This window comes from Coffea eugenioides, chromosome 8 (assembly GCF_003713205.1).
Source record: "Coffea eugenioides isolate CCC68of chromosome 8, Ceug_1.0, whole genome shotgun sequence".
NCBI lineage: Eukaryota > Viridiplantae > Streptophyta > Magnoliopsida > Gentianales > Rubiaceae > Coffea > Coffea eugenioides.
This window is the reverse complement of record NC_040042.1, coordinates 1,359,481-1,378,623: the sequence shown is the minus strand read 5'-3', so window position 1 is coordinate 1,378,623 and position 19,143 is coordinate 1,359,481. Positions and strand designations below refer to the sequence as shown.

Below are 19,143 nucleotides of genomic sequence, written 5' to 3'. Positions count from 1 at the left end.
ATCAATTTTTAAGAGACCCTGAAAAAGCATCATCCACAAAAACGAAGGACCAATTTCGCAATTTTTGACAATCAGCAAAACTTGGGTTTGCAAAAGTATTCGCCGTTGCCGGGGATCGAACCCGGGTCGTCCGCGTGACAGGCGGAAATACTTACCACTATACTACAACGACCTTGTTGGCTAAGAGCGAGAGATTAACTTATTTAACGAAACTTAGGCTAAGAACGAGAGATCAACTTATTTAGCCAAACTTAGATTTGCAAAAATAAGCGCCGTTGCCGGGGATCGAACCCGGGTCGTCCGCGTGACAGGCGGAAATACTCACCACTATACTACAACGACCTTGTTGCCTACGAATGATAGAAAGACCTAGTTATTCAGCACAATTGATGAAAAAAACAATCAGATAGCATTTCCATGGTGCAGAAACGTAGCAGCTTTATCTCCGCAAAGGCAAAGCCTCTTTCGACCTCAACAATCATCTGTGCATGAAAACTACGAATAAACCAACCCCTCAAGACTTGCATACATCTTCCCCAGCACACCCGCAAAATGGCTGCATCGGCCACCACGGCGGCGGCAGCAGCAGCAGCAGCAACTCCTCATTTTTGTTCATCAACGTCTTCAAGAACAAGTAATAACGGTAGTCGTGGTTCATGCCATTTTAAGCTTCCTGATGCAAGAAAGTGGGCTCGTAGAGCGGTTGTTGTGAGGAGCTCTGGCAGCGAGGTTTCTGCTGAAGAAACTGCGGCAACCTCAGAAACAGTAGAGTCTGAAGAAACTACGCCTGCTGAAGTTCCGCAGGGCCCTCCATCCTTGATTTCTCCTCTTAATGTTGACAAGGCTCTTCGTGGCATAGGTGCCTAATTAATTCATTCACTTCCTTTACGAAGCAAAGCATTGGCTTTCTACTATCATGATTGTTTATGTCCGTCTTGATTTTGTAAACGAGAAGAATGTTTGCTCATTGCTAATGAAGAATGTTTGCAGAATCCAAATTTAAGAACTGAGAATTTTCTCTAAATTTTAGCCGGATGAATTATAAGTTTTACAACACCAGAAGTAGCAGCAGCATGGTACTTGCATCTTTTGCTTCCAAAAGGCTACATTCGGATTGAGGGATTTAATGCAAGATTTGAAATTCTTTTAAATTAATTCCTCCAGCTTGTTTAGAATTTTGTCCGCTATTGAGCTGAAGCTGATGGTTCTTTTCTAGCAGAAATTTGTATTTGACACTGAAATGAGTTCTTTTTCTTCCTCTCAAAAGTGGGTTTGCAAAATGAAGAATGGGAGATTACTGTTGACAACTAAAACGCTTTTTTCCTAGAGTGCAGCAATCACCGATGCAGATCACTATGGAAGGCTTGGACTTCGAAGAGGATGTTCTTATGATCAGGTCCAGAAATAACCGAAGCAGCTAAAAAATTTTACTTCTAGAGCTTGGTTCCTCTGCCCTCTAGCTCACTTGTAAATTTCCAGGTTTTTCTCGCATACAAGAAAAAGGTTGATGAACTGTTGAGTCAAGGACTTTCCGAAGAAGAACTCAACACAAATCTTGAGCTTTTGAAAGTTGGTGCCTATATGAAATTCAATCTTCACACTTCATGGGAAGAGGTTACTCGGGCTGATCAACATTCTGTTACGTTTGATTTTTTTTTTTCTCAGGAATCGTATTCAATTTTGTCTTCAGTAGAAGAGAGACGTCTATACGATTGGAGCTTGGCAAGAAGTGAAAAACCGGATAGATATATGTGGCCTTTCGAGGTTGACATAACTCAAACTCCAACTGGAACACCTCCTCCTCAGGCATGTTTCTCTCTCTGTTCGCAAATTTCCCAATTCCAAATCAGCTACTTCCAACATGAACCGATGTTTGGAAATAATTGTCTTGGGTTGGTTTCTTTTTCTTTAATTTTTTTTTGAATTTGTACTAGCAAAGTTTCCCTTTTTCTTCTGAGTGGTAAGAGGGCAAGTCATCAAGTAAATGTTCCCTTTTTGTTTGTGCTGAAAGTTGCATTTGGCTCCAATTTTGTTTTAACCGGCATATGAACAAGGATAAAAGATGATCTCAGCTGAGAGCGAAATTTAGCCTATGGTTCCCACTAATATTTCTCCGCTGAGAGGATGAAAAGTTTTGGTTCAGAAACAAGAACCTTATAGTCATACAATTGTTGGATCCTCCTCCCTCCACCCTCTACTTACTTACAGGATAGAGCCCTCTTCATTAGCACATGTTAAAGCTCAGCGTGGAAAGCAAAATTTTTTTTTTTTTAAAATTATCACGTTTTTCGTGAGCATATTTTTTAATCATTTTTTTTATTTCACATATGTCAAATTATCACAGTAATTTTTCTGAAAAAAATTCAAAAAAAATATAATTCAAACAAAGCTAATTTTCTTGATTCATTCAACAAGAGATGATGAGTTTGTCTGGATAGAAATTTATTTGAATGATTTATTTGAGATAATTATTGTAACAATTTTTGTAATGTGAAGTATTTAAGATAAAAAAATAATTAAAAAGATAAAAAAAATGATTGAAATTTGTGAAACAAATTATTTTATTTGAAATCATCTCACTCCAAACACACCCGATGTTTTTTGCACATGATGATGAACAGGAACCGGAGGACGTAGGACCAACGAGACTGGTGGGATACTTCATATTTGGCTGGTTTATATTGTCCAGTATTTTGTCAATTGTATTCAATATAAGATAAGAAATCCGTGGTTACGTATCATTCTCTCTCTTAATTCTGTTAAAAGCGGTTACAAATCATTCAATCCTTCACACAATTATTAATTGAGTATGTTTGAACAGTAGATTATTTTGGATAATTTTTTTTAAAAAAAAACTGTAGCATTTTTTTTTTATGTAATATATATAATAAAAAAGTGATTAAAAATTATATTGATGATGCAAATAAATAAATTTTGACAAATAAATGGCTATAAAAAAAAACCCAATTATTATTTCCAAGTAGATGAAATAGTGTGATGCCTTTACCTTGGGCAAAGCATCATGGCTAAAATCAATTACTTGAACGCTGCCCTCGCAAAAATTACCAAAAAAAAAAGATAAAATTGAAGAAAAGCCAACAAAAACAAAAACAAAGACCAAAGGCAATGCTCTTTTTGGATTGGATTGTTTTTCACAAACTTATTTTTCAACAGCAATACTATAGTAACACGTTCTGAAAATAATTTCAAAAACACCTAATTCATACATACATTTTTTAATACAATTAAAAAAATTTTAAAAATAAAAAAATTTCCAGCACCACCACAAGCCACCACTGTCCCTTACAACCACTACCAACAATCACTGCCACTCACCACCACCAATCACCGCCTCTATCCCCTCCATCTCTTTTTTTCTCCTACTCCTCCTCCTTCCTTCCCTCCTTCATCCTCTTCTCTTCTTCCCTCACCTGCCTGGAAAACCCTTCCCCTCCTTTCTAGAAGTTGGTCGCGATCGGACTCTATCGGAGTGCCCCTAAGGTCGCGAATTAAGCTTCTCTGCATTGGAGGGGGAAGGGGTTTGGGAGAAGATAGAGGAGGAATGAGGGAAGGACGAAGAGCAAGGGGGTGGTGGCAGTGGTTGGTGATTTTTTTAAAATTTTTAAAACATATACTAAGAACATTTAAAATTCTAAAAACATCCCAAGAAATAACTACATTAATAATATTTTCATATACACCGCTACAATTTAGGGGTTTTTTTTCAAAAATTTTACTATAGCGATATATGTGAAAAACTTTTATTATAGATAGATAGATTATTTTAAGATGTTTTTAGAATTGATAATGTTTTGAGGTATTCTTTAGAATTGGTGGCGATGATAGGTAGTGATGATAAATGGAAGAAGAAAATATGGTAACTTTTTTTAAACATATTTTTATAAATTGAATTTGAAATTATGTATGTTTTAAGACTTATTTTTGGAGTGTCTTACTGTAGAACCATCTCATCCCTTCCCTTCCCTCCCATCCATCAACCATAAAACCCTCTTCCCTTTCAAAAACCAATCACAACCAGAGCTGACCTCTATTAGAAGGGCTTTTGAGTCTGATCGAAACTTCTCTACATTGAACAGGGAAAGGGACTAGAAGGAAGAGAGGAGGACGGATGAGAAGGAACGAGGGAAAGAAAAGGGATGGTGGCAGTGGTTCATACTTAGTAGTGATAGTGAGTGAATTTTTAATTCTTTTTTAAAAATACATTTAAAATATTTAAAATTTCAAAAAATAACTACATTAACAAAATATTTTCATATGTACCGCTACAATAAAATTTATGAAAAATAACTTTAAAAACATGTAATCCATACGAAATCCATATGGATTTGGTGTTTTTATGGTGTGTCCAAAAGTATGGATTAGATGTTTTTAGGATTACTTTTCATAAATTTTAGTTTAACAGTATATATTAAAATATTATTAATGCAGTTGTTTGTTGAGGTGTTTTAAAATTTTAAATATTCTTGATGTATTTTTTGAAAAATTTTAAAAATCACCCACTGCCACAACCAACCAACCACCACCATGCTTTCCTTCTTCTTCCCCTCCTACTTCTTCCTCTCTCTCTTCCTTCCTCCTCTCCTCTCTCTCCCCCAGACCCTTTTCCCCTCTAGCACAAAGAAGCTCCGATCGTGACCATAAAGCCCCTCTAGTAGAGGTCACCATCGAAACTTCTTCTAGTCACAGTCGGTCGCAATCAGCTTTTGGAAGGGCGGAGAAGGGTTTTATAAGCACGAGAAGGGAGGGGAGGATTCTACAACACACTTCAAAATCAACTCTAAGAACATACATAATCTTCAATATAGCTTATAAAAATATTAAAAATAAACTACCACATTTTCTTCTTTCATTTATCACTACCTACCATCACCACTAATTCTAAAAAATATCCCAAAAATTATAAATTTCGAAAGCACCCTAAAACTATTTAACTATCTACAATAAAAAATTTTCATAAACATAGTTAAAGCTCCATTGGAATTAGCTATTTTTGAGGAATTTTTAAAAACATTTTATTGTAACAGTTTATATAAAAACTTTACTGTCAATATTTTTTGTGGTGTTTTTTGGACATATTTTGGAATATTTTTAAAATTTAAAAAATGTTCAATTTTTTTTAAAAAAAATTAACACCACCATTGCCACCACCCCTTTTTTCCTCATCCTTCCTCTCCTCCTTCCTTTTCCTCTTCTTTCTCACCACCCCTAACCTCTTTTCTTAGATCTGGGCTCAACCAAATCAAGGCCTTTGAGGAGGGAAGAGAGGGGTGGAAGGTGGCAAAGAAGAGGAGGAGAGAACGAAAGGGAAAAGAGGGGAGGAGAGAAAAGGAGGGCCAGGGTGGTGGGTAGGGGAGATAGGTGGAAGAAGATGATGATGTTAAATTTTTTTGTATAGTTGTGAGTAATGGAGAATTTTTTTAATCTTTTTGTATACATATACATTTTAATTTTTTTTATATTTGTGAGTAAAGAGGAGGTGATGGGTAGTGGAGATAAGATATTTTTAAAATTATTTTTATTTGTGTATTACTATAGTATTATATTTGAAAAACTAAATTTTGAAAAATAGGCTAATCCAAACCAAGAAAATGTAGTATTGTCACTTTAAATAAAATGAACAAGGAAGATAAACCTTAGGAAAAGTTTCTAAAATTACCCTTTTTTTCTTAAATTTTTTCTTCAAGACCACCTCCCTTCTTCCCACAACCCTGTTCACCATTCCCTGCCACCTTTCCCCATCTTTTTACATCTACAACACACGCACACACCCCCCAACCCAACAAAAAAAAAAAAAAAAAAAGCTCGCAGCTTTACCTTGCCTTCCCAACTTTCGCTGCCACCAACATGCACATTCCCCCGCATCCAAATTTGGTAGTTAAAAGAATCTTAAGACGAGAAGGTTTGTAAGTGAAGAGAAGGAAAAAGGGCGAGGAAAAAAGGGGCCTCAAGGAAGGGGAAGGAACGGAGTAGAGAGGGTACTCACGGATAGGGTGGCATGGAGGGACACGACAGGTAAGGGGGCAGGCTACGTGGGTCGGTGGCAATGTGCTTTTTTTTTTTTTTTTGCCCTTTCTCAGTTTCGGGCGATAGCTTTTGCTAATCAATTTTAGCCCCATTTTCCAGCCGTCAAATTTCTGCTATATTGTGTACTAACTTGCGATTAATCATTATAACCGAACGAAATTCATGAAATGAAAACTTTAGGTTTAGAAAAATCCCGATTGGGAGAGAATCAGGGGGCAAATGTTAGATACCTCCCATACCACCCTCATGGACGTGGTTGTACGCTACAATTCACCATGTAACAAATAGAACTCTCATTTTTCAATTAAGGAAAAAAAAAAAAAAAGAACTCGCCATACTCCTCGTCTTTTTGTAATTCCACCAAGCCCAATGCTCTCTCTCTTGTTTTTTTTTCCCCCTTCAAAAGTTGACCAACAGCAGCTGCCACCTATCCATCAATAACTCAAATCCCTGACCTAGACTAGACCTACCGATTAGGGGTGAAGCATCCGACCACGCTTGCCTGCAGTTCACTGCTCTCTCTCTTCCTCGCTCTTGCATGCTCTTAATATAACCCGGGTTTGAGAAAATGATGGATCCCACAATCCTTTTCCTACAGCCTCTCCAACTCAATGACTCGACTAAATTCGTAAATCCCCCAATCACAGTAAACTAACGTAAATGTCATACCAATTTTACTCTTCACGGTGAAAATGACGAAACCAAAATTACAGCCCCCTAAACCAAAAACCCAAAGAAAACGGAAAAAGAAAGAAAAAGAAAACAAGCAATCCGAGGTTGAAGAAGATGTACACCTAGTTTAAACCAGTCCGTTCTTGTGGCCCGTTCTTGTTTCATTTTTGCTAGTTCAACTGAATTCCTAATATGCTGGTCTAAGATATCCCGGGCTAACGAAACCAAACGTCCTCCAAGGACTAAAATAGTGGATCTTCGAATAAGACTAAATACAGCTTCAAACCCCCCAGAACTTAATACTACTCCACGCCGCAGAGGAGAGAAACCAATTGGGTCAAAGACTCGGTACTCACAGATGCTTTTTGTCTTGGCAAGATTCATAATCACCATGTAGTGAATCCCACCCCCACCGGTGTAGAGAGGGAATTGAAAAGAAAAATGAGAAAAAAAAAAAACTATAATGGGAAGCACAGAGAATGGACCACCGACATTCGGAAGGGGGGAAAAAAACAAGACTGAAGAAATAGTCACGTCGCCAGGAGGACGGGGGTTGACACTTTCACAGTTATCATTGCCGTCTCGGCTCAACTTTGAGTGATCCCTTCCCAATAACGGCCACTCCCCTTGGACTCCCCCAAAATATATCAATCACTTGCGCCCAAAAAAGGCAAAATTGGATTGTTGTAAACTTCAAAAAATAATTTCTTGTCAAGGTTTGGGAAACTCTTTTCACCTAAAAAAGACAGGAAACCGGTGGGGTGGGGGGTGCGGGGGTACCAGGGCAATCGGATGCAAAACTTATGGATTAGAACAGAAGAAAAATCAGGTGTAATCGAAGATGTGCTAGAAAAATTACTGAGTATGCCCTTTGGCAGCCTTGCTTCTAGGCAAAGCTGCATTAGACAGGTGCATCCCTAATTCCTACTTGATTCAGTCTCAGACGCCATCAGGTTTCACTCACATCAAGAGTGAAATTGCTAATAGGCTGATTGAAACTAAACCAGAGGATCTCAAAGATGCAACTACTAAAGGGGGTTAATCCACTCAGATTTCACAATAAAGAGTAAGTAATGTACCCTTGTATTTCAAAAAGAACATACCTCCACGAGCTGCATTACCGCTGTTGGAACGATGGACAGGAGCTGAGCACACAAAAGGATCCGAACAATATTTTCAATAACCAGATGTCCACTGGTTAAAACTTTTGCTAGCATCCACACCTCATAGTATAGAAGTGAAGAGGATCAGTTAGCTAAAGTAAACAAAGGTTAATCAGGATGTAACTTTCCAAAAGCTGACTCTTACAGATCTGTAATGACAAAGCCAACAGAGGTTGGGAATTAGAACCTATATACAAAAATATATTTAAAAATTTTTTGGACTTAAATGGGTATACCCATCATTTATAACTGTATAAAACCTAATCCAAATATTTAATGTAGGCTGTTAGCTTTATAAAACTCTTAGAACAAGCTAAAACAAGTTGATCCAAAGTACCTATATTATCAAAGATTATGAGATAATTCACCTATGTCATGTGCAACTCCATTTACAAGTTTACCTCAAGTCATGCCCTTTACTTGTTTTAATGAATTCTTTTCCGTTTGTGGCGACAATAATCATCTCTACGGTCTTCATCCAAGTCACTAACCATCTGCCACCTATCATCATACAAATCTTCATTCTTGAGTTTCATTTTGTGCCTGGGATGCCTAGACTCCAACCCAGAATCTCGATCTTTACATGACCTTCTCTGATCACCAGGAGATATTGGCTCCAGACCAAATTCTGAATGGTTGTCATGTTTCTTATGTGAATCTCTAACATGGGAATCAACCCTCCGTCTAACATCATCTGCTTTACCAGATACATGTCGGTGACCCCAGCTAGGATCACTGTGAGACTGTTCCCTTCTCTCATGGTGTTTTCTTGAGCTTCTCTTATGGGGTTTGTACTTGTCTTCACTATGCTTGCTAGAACTAGTATGCAAGTGTTCTATCACTTGGCTGGACCTCTCGGAGGAGTAGAGCTTCTGATCTCTTACAGCAACAGAGGAACGTGAACTTTTCTCGTGCCTTCCATCAGCAGAGTAAGTATCAGAATCACCAAGATCACCCTGTTTTTTTCTCTTCCTTGATCTTCGAGCAAAGCTGTCATCTGAATGACTTTCACTTACTTCCCTCTCTTTACGAATGCTATAATCATGTGATCTTTCAGGTTCACGACATCCATAGCGCTCGTGACTTTTTTCATCAACATCAAAATCTTGCCCTCTGGAGTTAGAAGTAAGTTAAAAAGCATCATATAGAAAAAGAGAATATATAAAATTAAAAATAATATATATCTATAAGGTGATATTCTTTTACTCAGAATATGATTTTCATAGCTTATCCTAGGATAAAGTTCTCATGGCTTATCCAGTATAAGTATGAATGGAAAAAATGAAGTGAAGAACTCCCCACTTTGTACATTTGAAGTAAATCAAATGAGTACAATATCAGCAATACGGCCAGGGAGGCTTCAACATAAGGTTGACTCAATTTTAGTTACCTTCAAAATGCATTTTCCACTAAAGGACCCAAAAAACACCTCCACTATTTGTTTCTCAAAATAAATTCATGACGGTACCAAAGTCTGATGAAGGAGAATAGAACTAAAGATTAAAAAGATAAATGTCCTCAGGACCTCATGTTAGACGTTGAGGGAGGAATCACTTAGGGCAAGGGAAGAAAAATAACCAACCAATGCCTTTTCTCTACCATTTTAGTGTCAATAAAATTACCTGCCCCAGTTCTCATTTGAAAACTTCCTTTTGCTTTCAGAGTACCGAAGCTCCATATAGTCAGAATGGCCCAGATGATGTTCAGCTCTGTTTCCTATAGGATGAGCCATAGTTCCTGCTCTCATGATTCCCCTGAAAGAAGTATCTCAAGAATGAAAAGATTTTATGCAAACACAATAATTACTTACAGAGACAAAAGGTTATGATATTAAATCTAAGCTAAAAGTATTAAAATGATAACAACACAACAAATGTCAAATGTACTCATAAACTAGACGCACCCAGAATTAGGTAAGCCACCATACATAGGTGGAGCATAGGGAGGAACCACATAGGGTGAAACAGGGACTAGAGAAGCATTGAAGGTCATCATTGCAGGGCTGCAATATATGTTTGGAAAGGGCCTGACTGGGGCACATGCAGCACCATTCCAGTAGGATGATGCATAACCTGGAACTCCCCCTTGAACTATACCAGGTCCTGAACCAACAAAATCCAGAGTTACAAACATTTTATGTTTCATATAATTAATAATGTGGGCAGAATAAGTTGGATTAATACCAGTCTGAAGCATAGGATGTGGACCAGAAGAAGCAGGGCAGTCTCGGAAGAGATGGTCTGGAGAACCACACATGTAACAGGTTCGGTATCCCTGATTCTGAAGAACACATACCAGGCTTAGTAGCTGGGAAAGAAATTCATGTATGCATACAGCCCTTTGAAACACATGCCACTAGAATTAACAAGTCAAGACTAACAGAAGACTTCCTATCTAAACATGTAATGTGCTTGCTCGATGATACACCGTACAGCAGTTGGTATTTCCCTGGGGAACCAACAGCTGATGTGACAAAACCTGAACGAGGAGGTGACCCCAAGAGTTGCGGGAGGTGCAATGTCAATAGCTAACAGCTAAAAGAAGCAATATTTTGAAGTTCATTTCAGTGGTATAGCCAAGAACTTTAAAGTTTACTTGTTTGGGTTTTTTTTTAAAGAGATTTTTTTTTGGGGGGGGGGGCGCTTACAGGAAGTAAAATATTGTCTACCACAACTGATCCATAAGAAAAGTTTAGAGAATATATAATGATAAGGTATAGTTATTGAGATCTGAAGTAGAAAAATTTAAGTAGTTCAATTTTCCTCCATGACTTGTCCTATGTAAAATGTAAATTTTCAGCAGCGGGGTCCAGTCATATATTGTTGTTCATAATCAAAAGAAAGCTACAACCAGGTGAGGACAAATTCTTCTAAGTAGGCTGCTTTTGTAACTAATATGGAACGAAACAAAATATTTGTAAAAAAAAAAAAAAACCTTCCTAGCAGGTACATCATCAATGGAGATTAAAGAGCAGGTAACGACATACCAACTCTGATGATGTAGGCACACAAAAATAATGTCTTAATACCCAAACCGAAAGAAATATTTGAATGTGAAGATACACCAAGAATAAATGAAACAAAGGATGACGGAAATACAACAAACAAGGATTCTGGACAGCTAAACACGATAAACTCAATTTAGCTCAACTAAAGGCAAATCTATACTGTCCAGGGCCACAATTTCACCATTATCAATTGCACAAAGGAAAAAAGAGGCCAAAAGAAAGATTTTTTTGCTCCTCCAACAACTGGAACAGCTGTTGATAAGCTATTTGAATATCCAGTAGGAGCATATTTGATAACATACAATGAGTTTGTTTGGATAGGAGTTTATATTGGATGATTTATTTGAAATAATTACTGTAGCATTTTTGTGATGCGATGTATGTGAGATAAAAACGGTGATTGGGATTTGAAAGCAAATTTTTTTTTTCAGATCATTTCAATCCAAACACACTCAATGTAAAACAAGTTTATATGCTCATCATTCTCAGCTACTTGAAAGAGAGTGTTGGTGGGTTGGCAGAATTTTATAGATAAAACATTTACCTTGATGTGTCTGCCAGTGGCTTGAAAATTTCTATCTCCACCTGATAAGTATACCCACTATTAGATAGAGCCAAACTTAAAATATAAACACTACAACTTTACAATATAATCCCCTTAGTTGATTTTACCTTCAACCCACCATCCCCTCTTTCTGTCATGGGTAGAATCAGCTGTAGAAGAGTGGAAATAGACATGAGATATCAAATGTAAAAGTGATCACTAAATAGCATAAAAGATACACAAAGTTAAACATTCATTTGCTAATGGAAGAAGATAATAGTAAACAATAAACAGGATAAAGCTTTTTCTTACATCTTCATTATTTTTTTTGCCAAGTTTCCACATTGATGCTAATGGAATTTTACATGACCAAGACCTAAAAGGTCTTAGGCCTTCAAGACAGAAAGTGTTATCAATCATCATTCAAAACACAGGGTACAATTTTCTAAATCATCCTCAAAAGAGACAAAAACACTTTTTTGCTCATTTGAACAATTATGTCAAGTATGAGAGGGAACAATCTCCTTAAACTGCATAAAGATACAGATACAAATAATTATATCCCCTTAGGATGCCATGATTCTCTACGGGACACCATAACTGAACTGCTTTAGAAGTCAGAGAAGTTGAGACAAATGTCATATGCAAGTCTAGAGCCAAGATAGGTGCTTTGTTACCTAAATATTGTTATTCCACCACTTCACTCAAAAACATGGTATAAGAATAGTATGCACCAACAGTGTTGCAGAAATGTTGATTTAACATCTATAACCACCTTTCTTCCTTATCTTTCATCCCATTAGTTTGCATGCCACCCATGGTTTGCAAAGTAATACTCAGGAAAAAAGGCTTTGTCAAAATAAGTGCAATTCAAAGACCTTAGACGTATATGCTAGGTAGACAATATCATCATTCAGACTACTGAATCTTTTGAGCTGTTTTTGACTGGTTGTAGTATAATAATTGAGATGAACAAGTAAAATTCTTAAGCCAATACCTTCATCAAAAACATGATTTTGAGGCAAAGTGTGCACCAAATTGACCCCCTGAAAATCAACAGCAGGATACACATGAATCATTCACAAATATGAGCATATAGACCATTTTCTCAAAGAATATCTTTCACCTTCTGTTTTGTAGGAGCTGCTGATTGTCTTCCTGCAGCTAAATTATTGAAATTAAGCTCAGAGGGCCCAAAGGACGCATTTCTCCTCATAATTGAGCCATAAAATGATTCTGCAATAACTTGATTGGATCCCTTCCCAGTTGCAGATGGAGAGTGAGGCAGTTCTGGCTCTCTCTGGATAACAGTTACAGCACAAGAGGCATCTTTACCTTGAATTCCAGATTCCCCATCTGTTTTAATGAAGTGGAACTATCAGAATGAATAAAAAGAATAATTCTTCTTAACATTCCAAATTTGTTCTACAACTAGAGCAATGAAAAAATTTATACCAGGAACATATTTGTTGAAAGCATTCTCTGAACCAGCCATAAGCATTCGAGACTCAAGAAAATGTTCAATTGCTTGCCTAAGCGATAAGTTTGGCAGCAAATCTTTCACTTTGCATTTGTTGGAGAAACATTTAGGACACCTAGTTTTCTCAACCAGCTCCTGACGTATGCCTATGCCAAACATGGACAGATCAAATCCTTCAAAATTCAAGCATATAACTTGCAAAATCTCAATTATCTTGGCTTTCAGTTGGATCAGATTTGTATGAAGAAATGATGTATGTAAAAACCATACAGCATTAGTGAATGCAAGGACTGATATGAGAATGGGCCTTGACAACAAAAATAACTCACATTTCTCGCAAAAACTGTGCTGACAGCAAGGTATCATCACTGCATGCTTGAAATATGTATTGCACAAAAAGCATTTCAGTTCTGAAGGCAATCCTGTATCTAGCACTGCTGTAGAGTTGGGATCCAATAACCTTGAAATTGACAAAAGAACAAAACATTCAAGAGAAAGAAATAACTGGAAACGAGCAATCGCAATCCCCTCAGGGGGTCCAGGTGAAGGGGAAACAATACTGTACTTTTCCAATTTCGTCCGCTCTTCAACTGTTTCTTTCCCTACTCTTTGTTCCTCCACAGCCTTCCCCTTATTTCCACTAACATGAAAACCTGAGACAAACGTTTCAGGGTCACAACTCACATGTGGAAGAAAAAATGAAGCCAGAAAAATTGCAAATGCAAGTATCAACACAACAAACCTCTCGGTATAGGCTGATCATCTGATTCAAGCTTTGGACGTCCTGACCTGAATTTTTCGTTATAAATTTGTCAGATTCATTAAAATACAACCCCAAAAGGATATCTACAATCCTGGGAACTCAAAGACTGGCCTTTTTGCTCATAAAAGTAAATGCAAGATTAGGAAGTTTTCCACGAATTACATTTGAAATCTTTTACATATCCTATTTATCCACGCACTGAACAAAATAATTGCAAAGACAACTGCTGAAGGCAACAGCCTTCTCTTAAGTACAATTTAGAAAACCTAATCAAAGGTAACTAAGTAAAGCAAGAATAAAAATCTTCATGGTTAACTTCTTCTACTTGAACCAGATGCACAAAGTTTCAAAGTTGCAGACGGTACAGAAAACAAGTACCAGTATTTCCAAAAATATGTTGGCATACATGGGCATCATCAAAATGCACAGACAATTAGTAACTACCATTTACCACCCTTAAGGTGCAGTCAGATACGAAAACATGAGCAAATGATAGATAGCATAATACCTTAAACCAGTGATATTTGCCTTGGCACCATTTCCACACTTATTCTTGTCAACCTCTAGATCAGAGCCAGTTAAAATTGCGGTAGGAACAGGACTCACATCGGCCTCAAAAACATTACATTCATCCATTTGGTCCATCTACAAAAATAGGAAAACCAGCCATGATCTTTACAGGATATTCACAGATCATGATTGGGTACAACATCTGAAACTGATTGCTTAACATCCTATACCAATTTAAAGAAGAACTTGATCCATAGAGATTTTCAGTAAATATGCATCAGAAAAAGCCAATTTCACAAGTGAACGTTATTTAAGCTTGAACTTCATATCTAAAGGCATCTAGCTTGTAGTAGAACTGTGTCTGGAACTTTCTGGTACTTTTTCCCCTTAACAATAAAAAAAGGACTGGAAAGGGAAGGAAACCAATAAAAGAGGAAAATATTGGATATCAAATAGGAAAAATAATCAAGCTTTTACAAGATCTATTTGAATCCCTCATTGCCGATCTCCTTGCACCATTAGGAGAAACAAGAGGAAAAATAGAAAAGGTGACAGGTAACAAACTTACAACTTGAATTTGAGGATAAGAACCTTTCCCCACGGTACTCCTGACAGCATCAATTGGCTCCCTGAGAAAAAGGCAAATCACATGAAAAGAAATCGTAAAACATTGGCAACATAAGAAGTAACTAAAGATAACACTATTGTCCTTGTCTCAACATCTAAAAAGGTGCACATACAGCATTTAAAAATACAACTCATCAGCTAACTTAATGAAAATATTCTGAACCTATGCAGAAATTCTTATGGGATATGAATTAATATATGTAACTGAAAAGAAAGACGAGGGAAATAAAATTCAAAATTATAAAATGATTGAACCATGTGAACAAGCTGAATGAACTGAAGCAAAAACTAGGCTGGGATTTTAGCAAGTTTTTCTTGGGGGAGAATGACGTTGCTGATAAGAAGGGGAGAAAAAATTCCCAAAAAGAGATAGGGCGGAGAACAGACATACCAAAGTAATGAGGAAAATGATTCAACTGAGATCAAGAAGAAAAGAAATACAATGGACAGAATAAGTATTGATAACTAAAAGCAAAGAAACAGCATCAGAATTTCTTGAAAGGAAGGAAGTTGTTGGTTTTTGACTAACCCGGCCATCATGAGTTGATCTAGTTATAAGGACAGGGAATGCTCTTTATCCACAATAGAACTATATGTACATGTGCTAAGAAAAATGATACTATTGCTCATTATGCTCCAAGCAACCCCTGATAAGAGCTGTTCACAGCAACAGCAGGAAACGAGACCTCAAAGACAACTTCCCCAAAACAGTCCAAACATGTACCTCATACATCCCATTTGTTAGTCATGGTCAACTTTGCACAGAACTTAAGAATATTGATATTTGACAAGCAAACATTCTTTCCATGCTTGCCCCTCAATTGAACTCAAATTTGGTAGTTGCTTTTGATATTTTGAATATTGAAATAGTATGTTTCAACTATTTAATTCTGGAACATGACTTTAATGTTCTCTCATGGAAGTTGTATAAAGGGTAATTTTTTTCCTTCCCTTGTTAGACCATGAATATTAATTTGGGACAATTAAAAATAGCAATAATGACCAATAAACTGGGTCAAAAGGAGTAGAAGCAAATATAGCCCACAGAAAGGAGCTCCAAAAGGGGAAAAATGGCCAGACTGATGGAATCTATTGGAGATAATCTTTGTAATTGCAAGGGCATATTGTAAGAATGTAGTTAAAACAAAATGTATTGCTGAAATCACGGTATCATGATGCAAATATTCGCAATAAATGCACATGGATGAATCAAACAAGATTTTCTTGGACCTAATACCCCCACCTGAAGATAGGCACGTCATAGAAATTTAGCAAAATATCACAAAGTAGAATTTTCAAGGGAGCCACTCTTAACATATCAATGAATATCAACTGCAACCAAATCTACACTTTACAGGATGATGACGAGCAAAAGCAAGCAAATTTCACTTTATGTGTGTATGTGATAGAAGCATCTGCGAATTTGAGTGATCCGATCTATCAGATCCTCAACTTCAGGTGCAACTTTGGGTACATTTATGTGCCCAAAAAAGCAGATTGTAATTAAATTTAAGCCTTTTTTGTGGAGGCCAATTGTGAATTTGTCCACCTCGGCACCGTCTTAGGCTAGGGCCGTGGTAGTGCTTGGAGGGGGGCCTCCCCAGGATTCGATCCCTGGTCCCTTGGATAAGGGGTCTTGGGGCCTTTTTTTGTGGAGGCCAATTGTGAATTTATCCGCCTCGGCACCGTCTTAGGCTAGGGCCGTGTAGTGCTTGGAGGGGGGCCTCCCCAGGATTCGATCCCTGGTCCCTTGGATAAGGGGTCTTGGGGATGGCTCCTGGTACCAGGGACCAGGAATCGAATCCTGGGGAGGCCCCCCTCCAAGCACTACCACGGCCCTAGCCTAAGATGGTGCCGAGACGGACAAATTCACAATTGGCCTCCACAAAAAAAGGCCTAACTACTTGACATCACGTTTTCCAAGAGGCGGAGTAAATCATGTTTACTTTACTCAATGCATGCTGCCCATCCATACTATATTAATTGTCACAGAGATCCACAACATCTCATCCAGGGCAAAACATAACCTCATTTCCTCTAATTTCATGATAATGCAAGTGCAATTAAGTCAACTGCAGATGAAGCGTGAATATAATTTATTGGTAGAAATTTTTTTGCTTTTGGGATTCAAACTTTTCAAATTATAACCCTTTCTACTACTACTTTAGTCAGAAGGAGCTATAAGGTTTACTCAAGAGTAGTAGAGGTTAAAGTCCCTTTCCATCTCCTGGTTCATTAGGGCAACCTTACGCCTCACAGCTAACTACAAAGAAGTAAAAAAGCTGATCACTGTACCTTCTTCCATGACAACATTATGTAGAATTAAAGAATACGCATTCTAGGGTTCAAACTCGAATCTTACTTAGCACCACTAATCAGGATTGAACTCTGTAATTCATCATGGATCTTGTATACTGGTCATGATAAGAATAGAGGGGTGATGATTGCACAAGCTATATTTGCCTAAAACAACTCCATCAACAGATTCACTAATGAATCTACATACCATAAATAACTGGATACAAGCCTCAGAATAACTAAGATCTAGATTAGCATGGTATGCAGACTTGAGTAAGTGATTAAGGAAATGCACTGACTGATAATGTTGGATAGATGATTGAGCCAAGCTATGGGGCCTAAGCAGCAAAGCATGGAGGTTGATAAAGTAACAATGCATTTAAGGGGGAGATTTTGCAGGGTTATACATCATGCATTAAAGTTGAAAGAAGATTGGACCAAGCAAGTGAAGTGATCAAGAGGCTTATGCAAGCAAATTCTATTCCTAACAAAGAAAGTTCAAGAAGATCAGTATAAGGACTTATTATCAACTTACCACAAGAACTCATTCATCAAGTGATGCTTACCTAAATAGATTTCTTCCCCGAAAAAGTCCCGGTGACAATGCTGATGGTATAACTAACCTATTAATGCAGGACTTCCCAAAAGAAACTTCGAACATCGTTCAAGATTTAAATGGTTGCAGATACGAAATTTGTATGAAAAAAATAAATGGAAGATTCGATGTATAATGTAGGGAGTTTAATGGGAGAATGACATAGGAGCTTCTAAATCACAATTTACTACTATCTAGTCCACCACCTCACGTCCTGTCATGGATCCTGACAAAATATTAATTCACTTATTAATGTAAATCTAGAAGGAGTACATCACTAGTTCACGTAATAGACTCGAGAGTGCATCAAAGATGTGTTGGGAGTGTTAAAATTTAAAAAGATTAACCTCAAAAGTATGGACAGCGCAAATATACTTTGTCATGATGAGGATGCGAGAGCAGCGAAATGCAAAACAACACAAAGAAAGATTGTGCATATTAGGGCAACAATAACCATACATAAGTCATAATGGTTCAGTAAAACAGTTTCCATACATGGACATATGCTATTGCATGTTAACTCCAACCTCATATTCACGGGAAGAACTTTAGGGCTCCACTAGTTCATGAACTTAAATCTAACAGCAGCTTTTGGCATGCTTACTCTCACTACCGCACCGTATAACCCTAAGTAATGGATTTGTCATGCACTCCTACAATGACAAAACCCTAGAAATGCCAACGCACAAAAGGCATCCAACGAATAACCACCCCCTCCCCCAACCACATAGCCCCAATAAGGAAAAGTACCGAAAGAAAAAATTTCCGAGACAAAAAATAAATGAAACTGTTTAAATAACAAATAAATAATGTAAAAAATAAATCAATTAGACTTACATAGCAGAAGGTGCCGTTCTCGCTGGAACCCTTTTAATTATCACACTTGAACCGCTTGGAATTTGAAAATTATCGTCATCATATTCTGAATACAAAAACAGGAAACAAATGCACTCAGATACAGACAGATAAATCATGTTAGGTTGAAAAAAAAAAGAACGTAAGAAACAATTCTACGAAAAACAACAGAAATGAGAATTAAGACCTTTGCCAGAAGGGGCATCAGAAAAGACGAGATCAAAGTCTTGACAGATGTTGAGATTTTTGTGACGAATGATTTTGAACCTCAATTCGCGTACGGAGATAGAGGGCCGCCCATCGATATCCACCGAGTCGAAGTTCACCGAGCTCCTGAATTTGAACCGAATTGACATGGTTCCACCGAGTTGACTCACAACACATATATATATGTACGATGTATATCTATCAAAAATTCTCACACGCAAAGAACAAAATTTTTGTATATAAAAATGAGAGAGCTCTTACTAAGATTAGAGCTTGGGAGCTAAGGGTTTGGGGGGTTCTGAGGGATTGAGAAGGAAGACGGGGTTGTAAAATGCTTTATATGGATATTAAACCAGAGGATTATTTGCATGTGAGGG

General features: G+C 37.4%; 2 protein-coding genes and 2 non-coding genes across 5 annotated transcripts; 1 reads left to right on the top strand and 3 right to left on the bottom strand.

Annotated features, from left to right (window-relative positions):
* Nucleotides 1–100: 100 nt before the first annotated feature.
* On the bottom strand, nt 101–172 carry TRNAD-GUC. Its single transcript has one exon. It is a non-coding gene; the product is annotated as a tRNA-Asp (tRNA).
* A 98-nt stretch (nt 173–270) lies between these two features.
* TRNAD-GUC lies at nt 271–342 on the bottom strand. The gene has a single exon. It is a non-coding gene; the product is annotated as a tRNA-Asp (tRNA).
* Nucleotides 343–459: 117 nt separating this feature from the next.
* Nucleotides 460–2,823, top strand: LOC113779710 (NAD(P)H-quinone oxidoreductase subunit U, chloroplastic). Its single transcript, XM_027325400.1, has 5 exons — nt 460–859; nt 1,335–1,396; nt 1,480–1,569; nt 1,666–1,806; nt 2,622–2,823. Exons 1-5 carry the CDS (start codon nt 553–555, stop codon nt 2,718–2,720), a joined length of 699 nt encoding a protein of 232 aa, XP_027181201.1. The 5' UTR covers nt 460–552; the 3' UTR covers nt 2,721–2,823.
* A 4,729-nt stretch (nt 2,824–7,552) lies between these two features.
* On the bottom strand, nt 7,553–19,072 carry LOC113779205 (E3 ubiquitin ligase PARAQUAT TOLERANCE 3-like). 2 transcript variants are annotated; one of them, XM_027324716.1, is made up of 17 exons: nt 18,747–19,072; nt 18,542–18,626; nt 14,753–14,813; nt 14,183–14,319; nt 13,654–13,700; nt 13,477–13,564; nt 13,241–13,371; nt 12,887–13,057; nt 12,558–12,787; nt 12,429–12,477; nt 11,560–11,601; nt 11,432–11,472; nt 10,064–10,160; nt 9,784–9,982; nt 9,503–9,634; nt 8,282–8,993; nt 7,553–7,927 (listed from the first exon to the last, which is right to left on the bottom strand). In XM_027324716.1, exons 1-16 carry the CDS (start codon nt 18,913–18,915, stop codon nt 8,306–8,308), a joined length of 2,367 nt encoding a protein of 788 aa, XP_027180517.1. In that variant the 5' UTR covers nt 18,916–19,072; the 3' UTR covers nt 7,553–7,927; nt 8,282–8,305. The 2 variants fall into 2 exon arrangements, with proteins under 2 accessions (XP_027180517.1, XP_027180516.1); XM_027324715.1 differs by lacking the exon at nt 7,553–7,927 and having other exon boundaries at nt 8,036–8,993.
* Between the last annotated feature and the right edge of the window lie 71 nt (nt 19,073–19,143).

Excerpts from the sequence above, each read along its gene's own strand:
- LOC113779205 (XM_027324716.1), bottom strand. The coding sequence starts at position 18,915 with ATGTCAATTCGGTTCAAATTCAGGAGCTCGGTGAACTTCGACTCGGTG. Across the intron at positions 13,701-14,182 it reads GCAAATATCACTGGTTTAAG|GTCAGGACGTCCAAAGCTTG; the intron begins GTATTATGCTAT and ends CGAAAAATTCAG. Across the intron at positions 12,478-12,557 it reads CAGCTCCTACAAAACAGAAG|GGGGTCAATTTGGTGCACAC; the intron begins GTGAAAGATATT and ends GTTGATTTTCAG.
- LOC113779710 (XM_027325400.1), top strand. The coding sequence starts at position 553 with ATGGCTGCATCGGCCACCACGGCGGCGGCAGCAGCAGCAGCAGCAACT. Across the intron at positions 860-1,334 it reads CAAGGCTCTTCGTGGCATAG|CAATCACCGATGCAGATCAC; the intron begins GTGCCTAATTAA and ends CCTAGAGTGCAG. Across the intron at positions 1,570-1,665 it reads CAAATCTTGAGCTTTTGAAA|GAATCGTATTCAATTTTGTC; the intron begins GTTGGTGCCTAT and ends TTTTTTTCTCAG.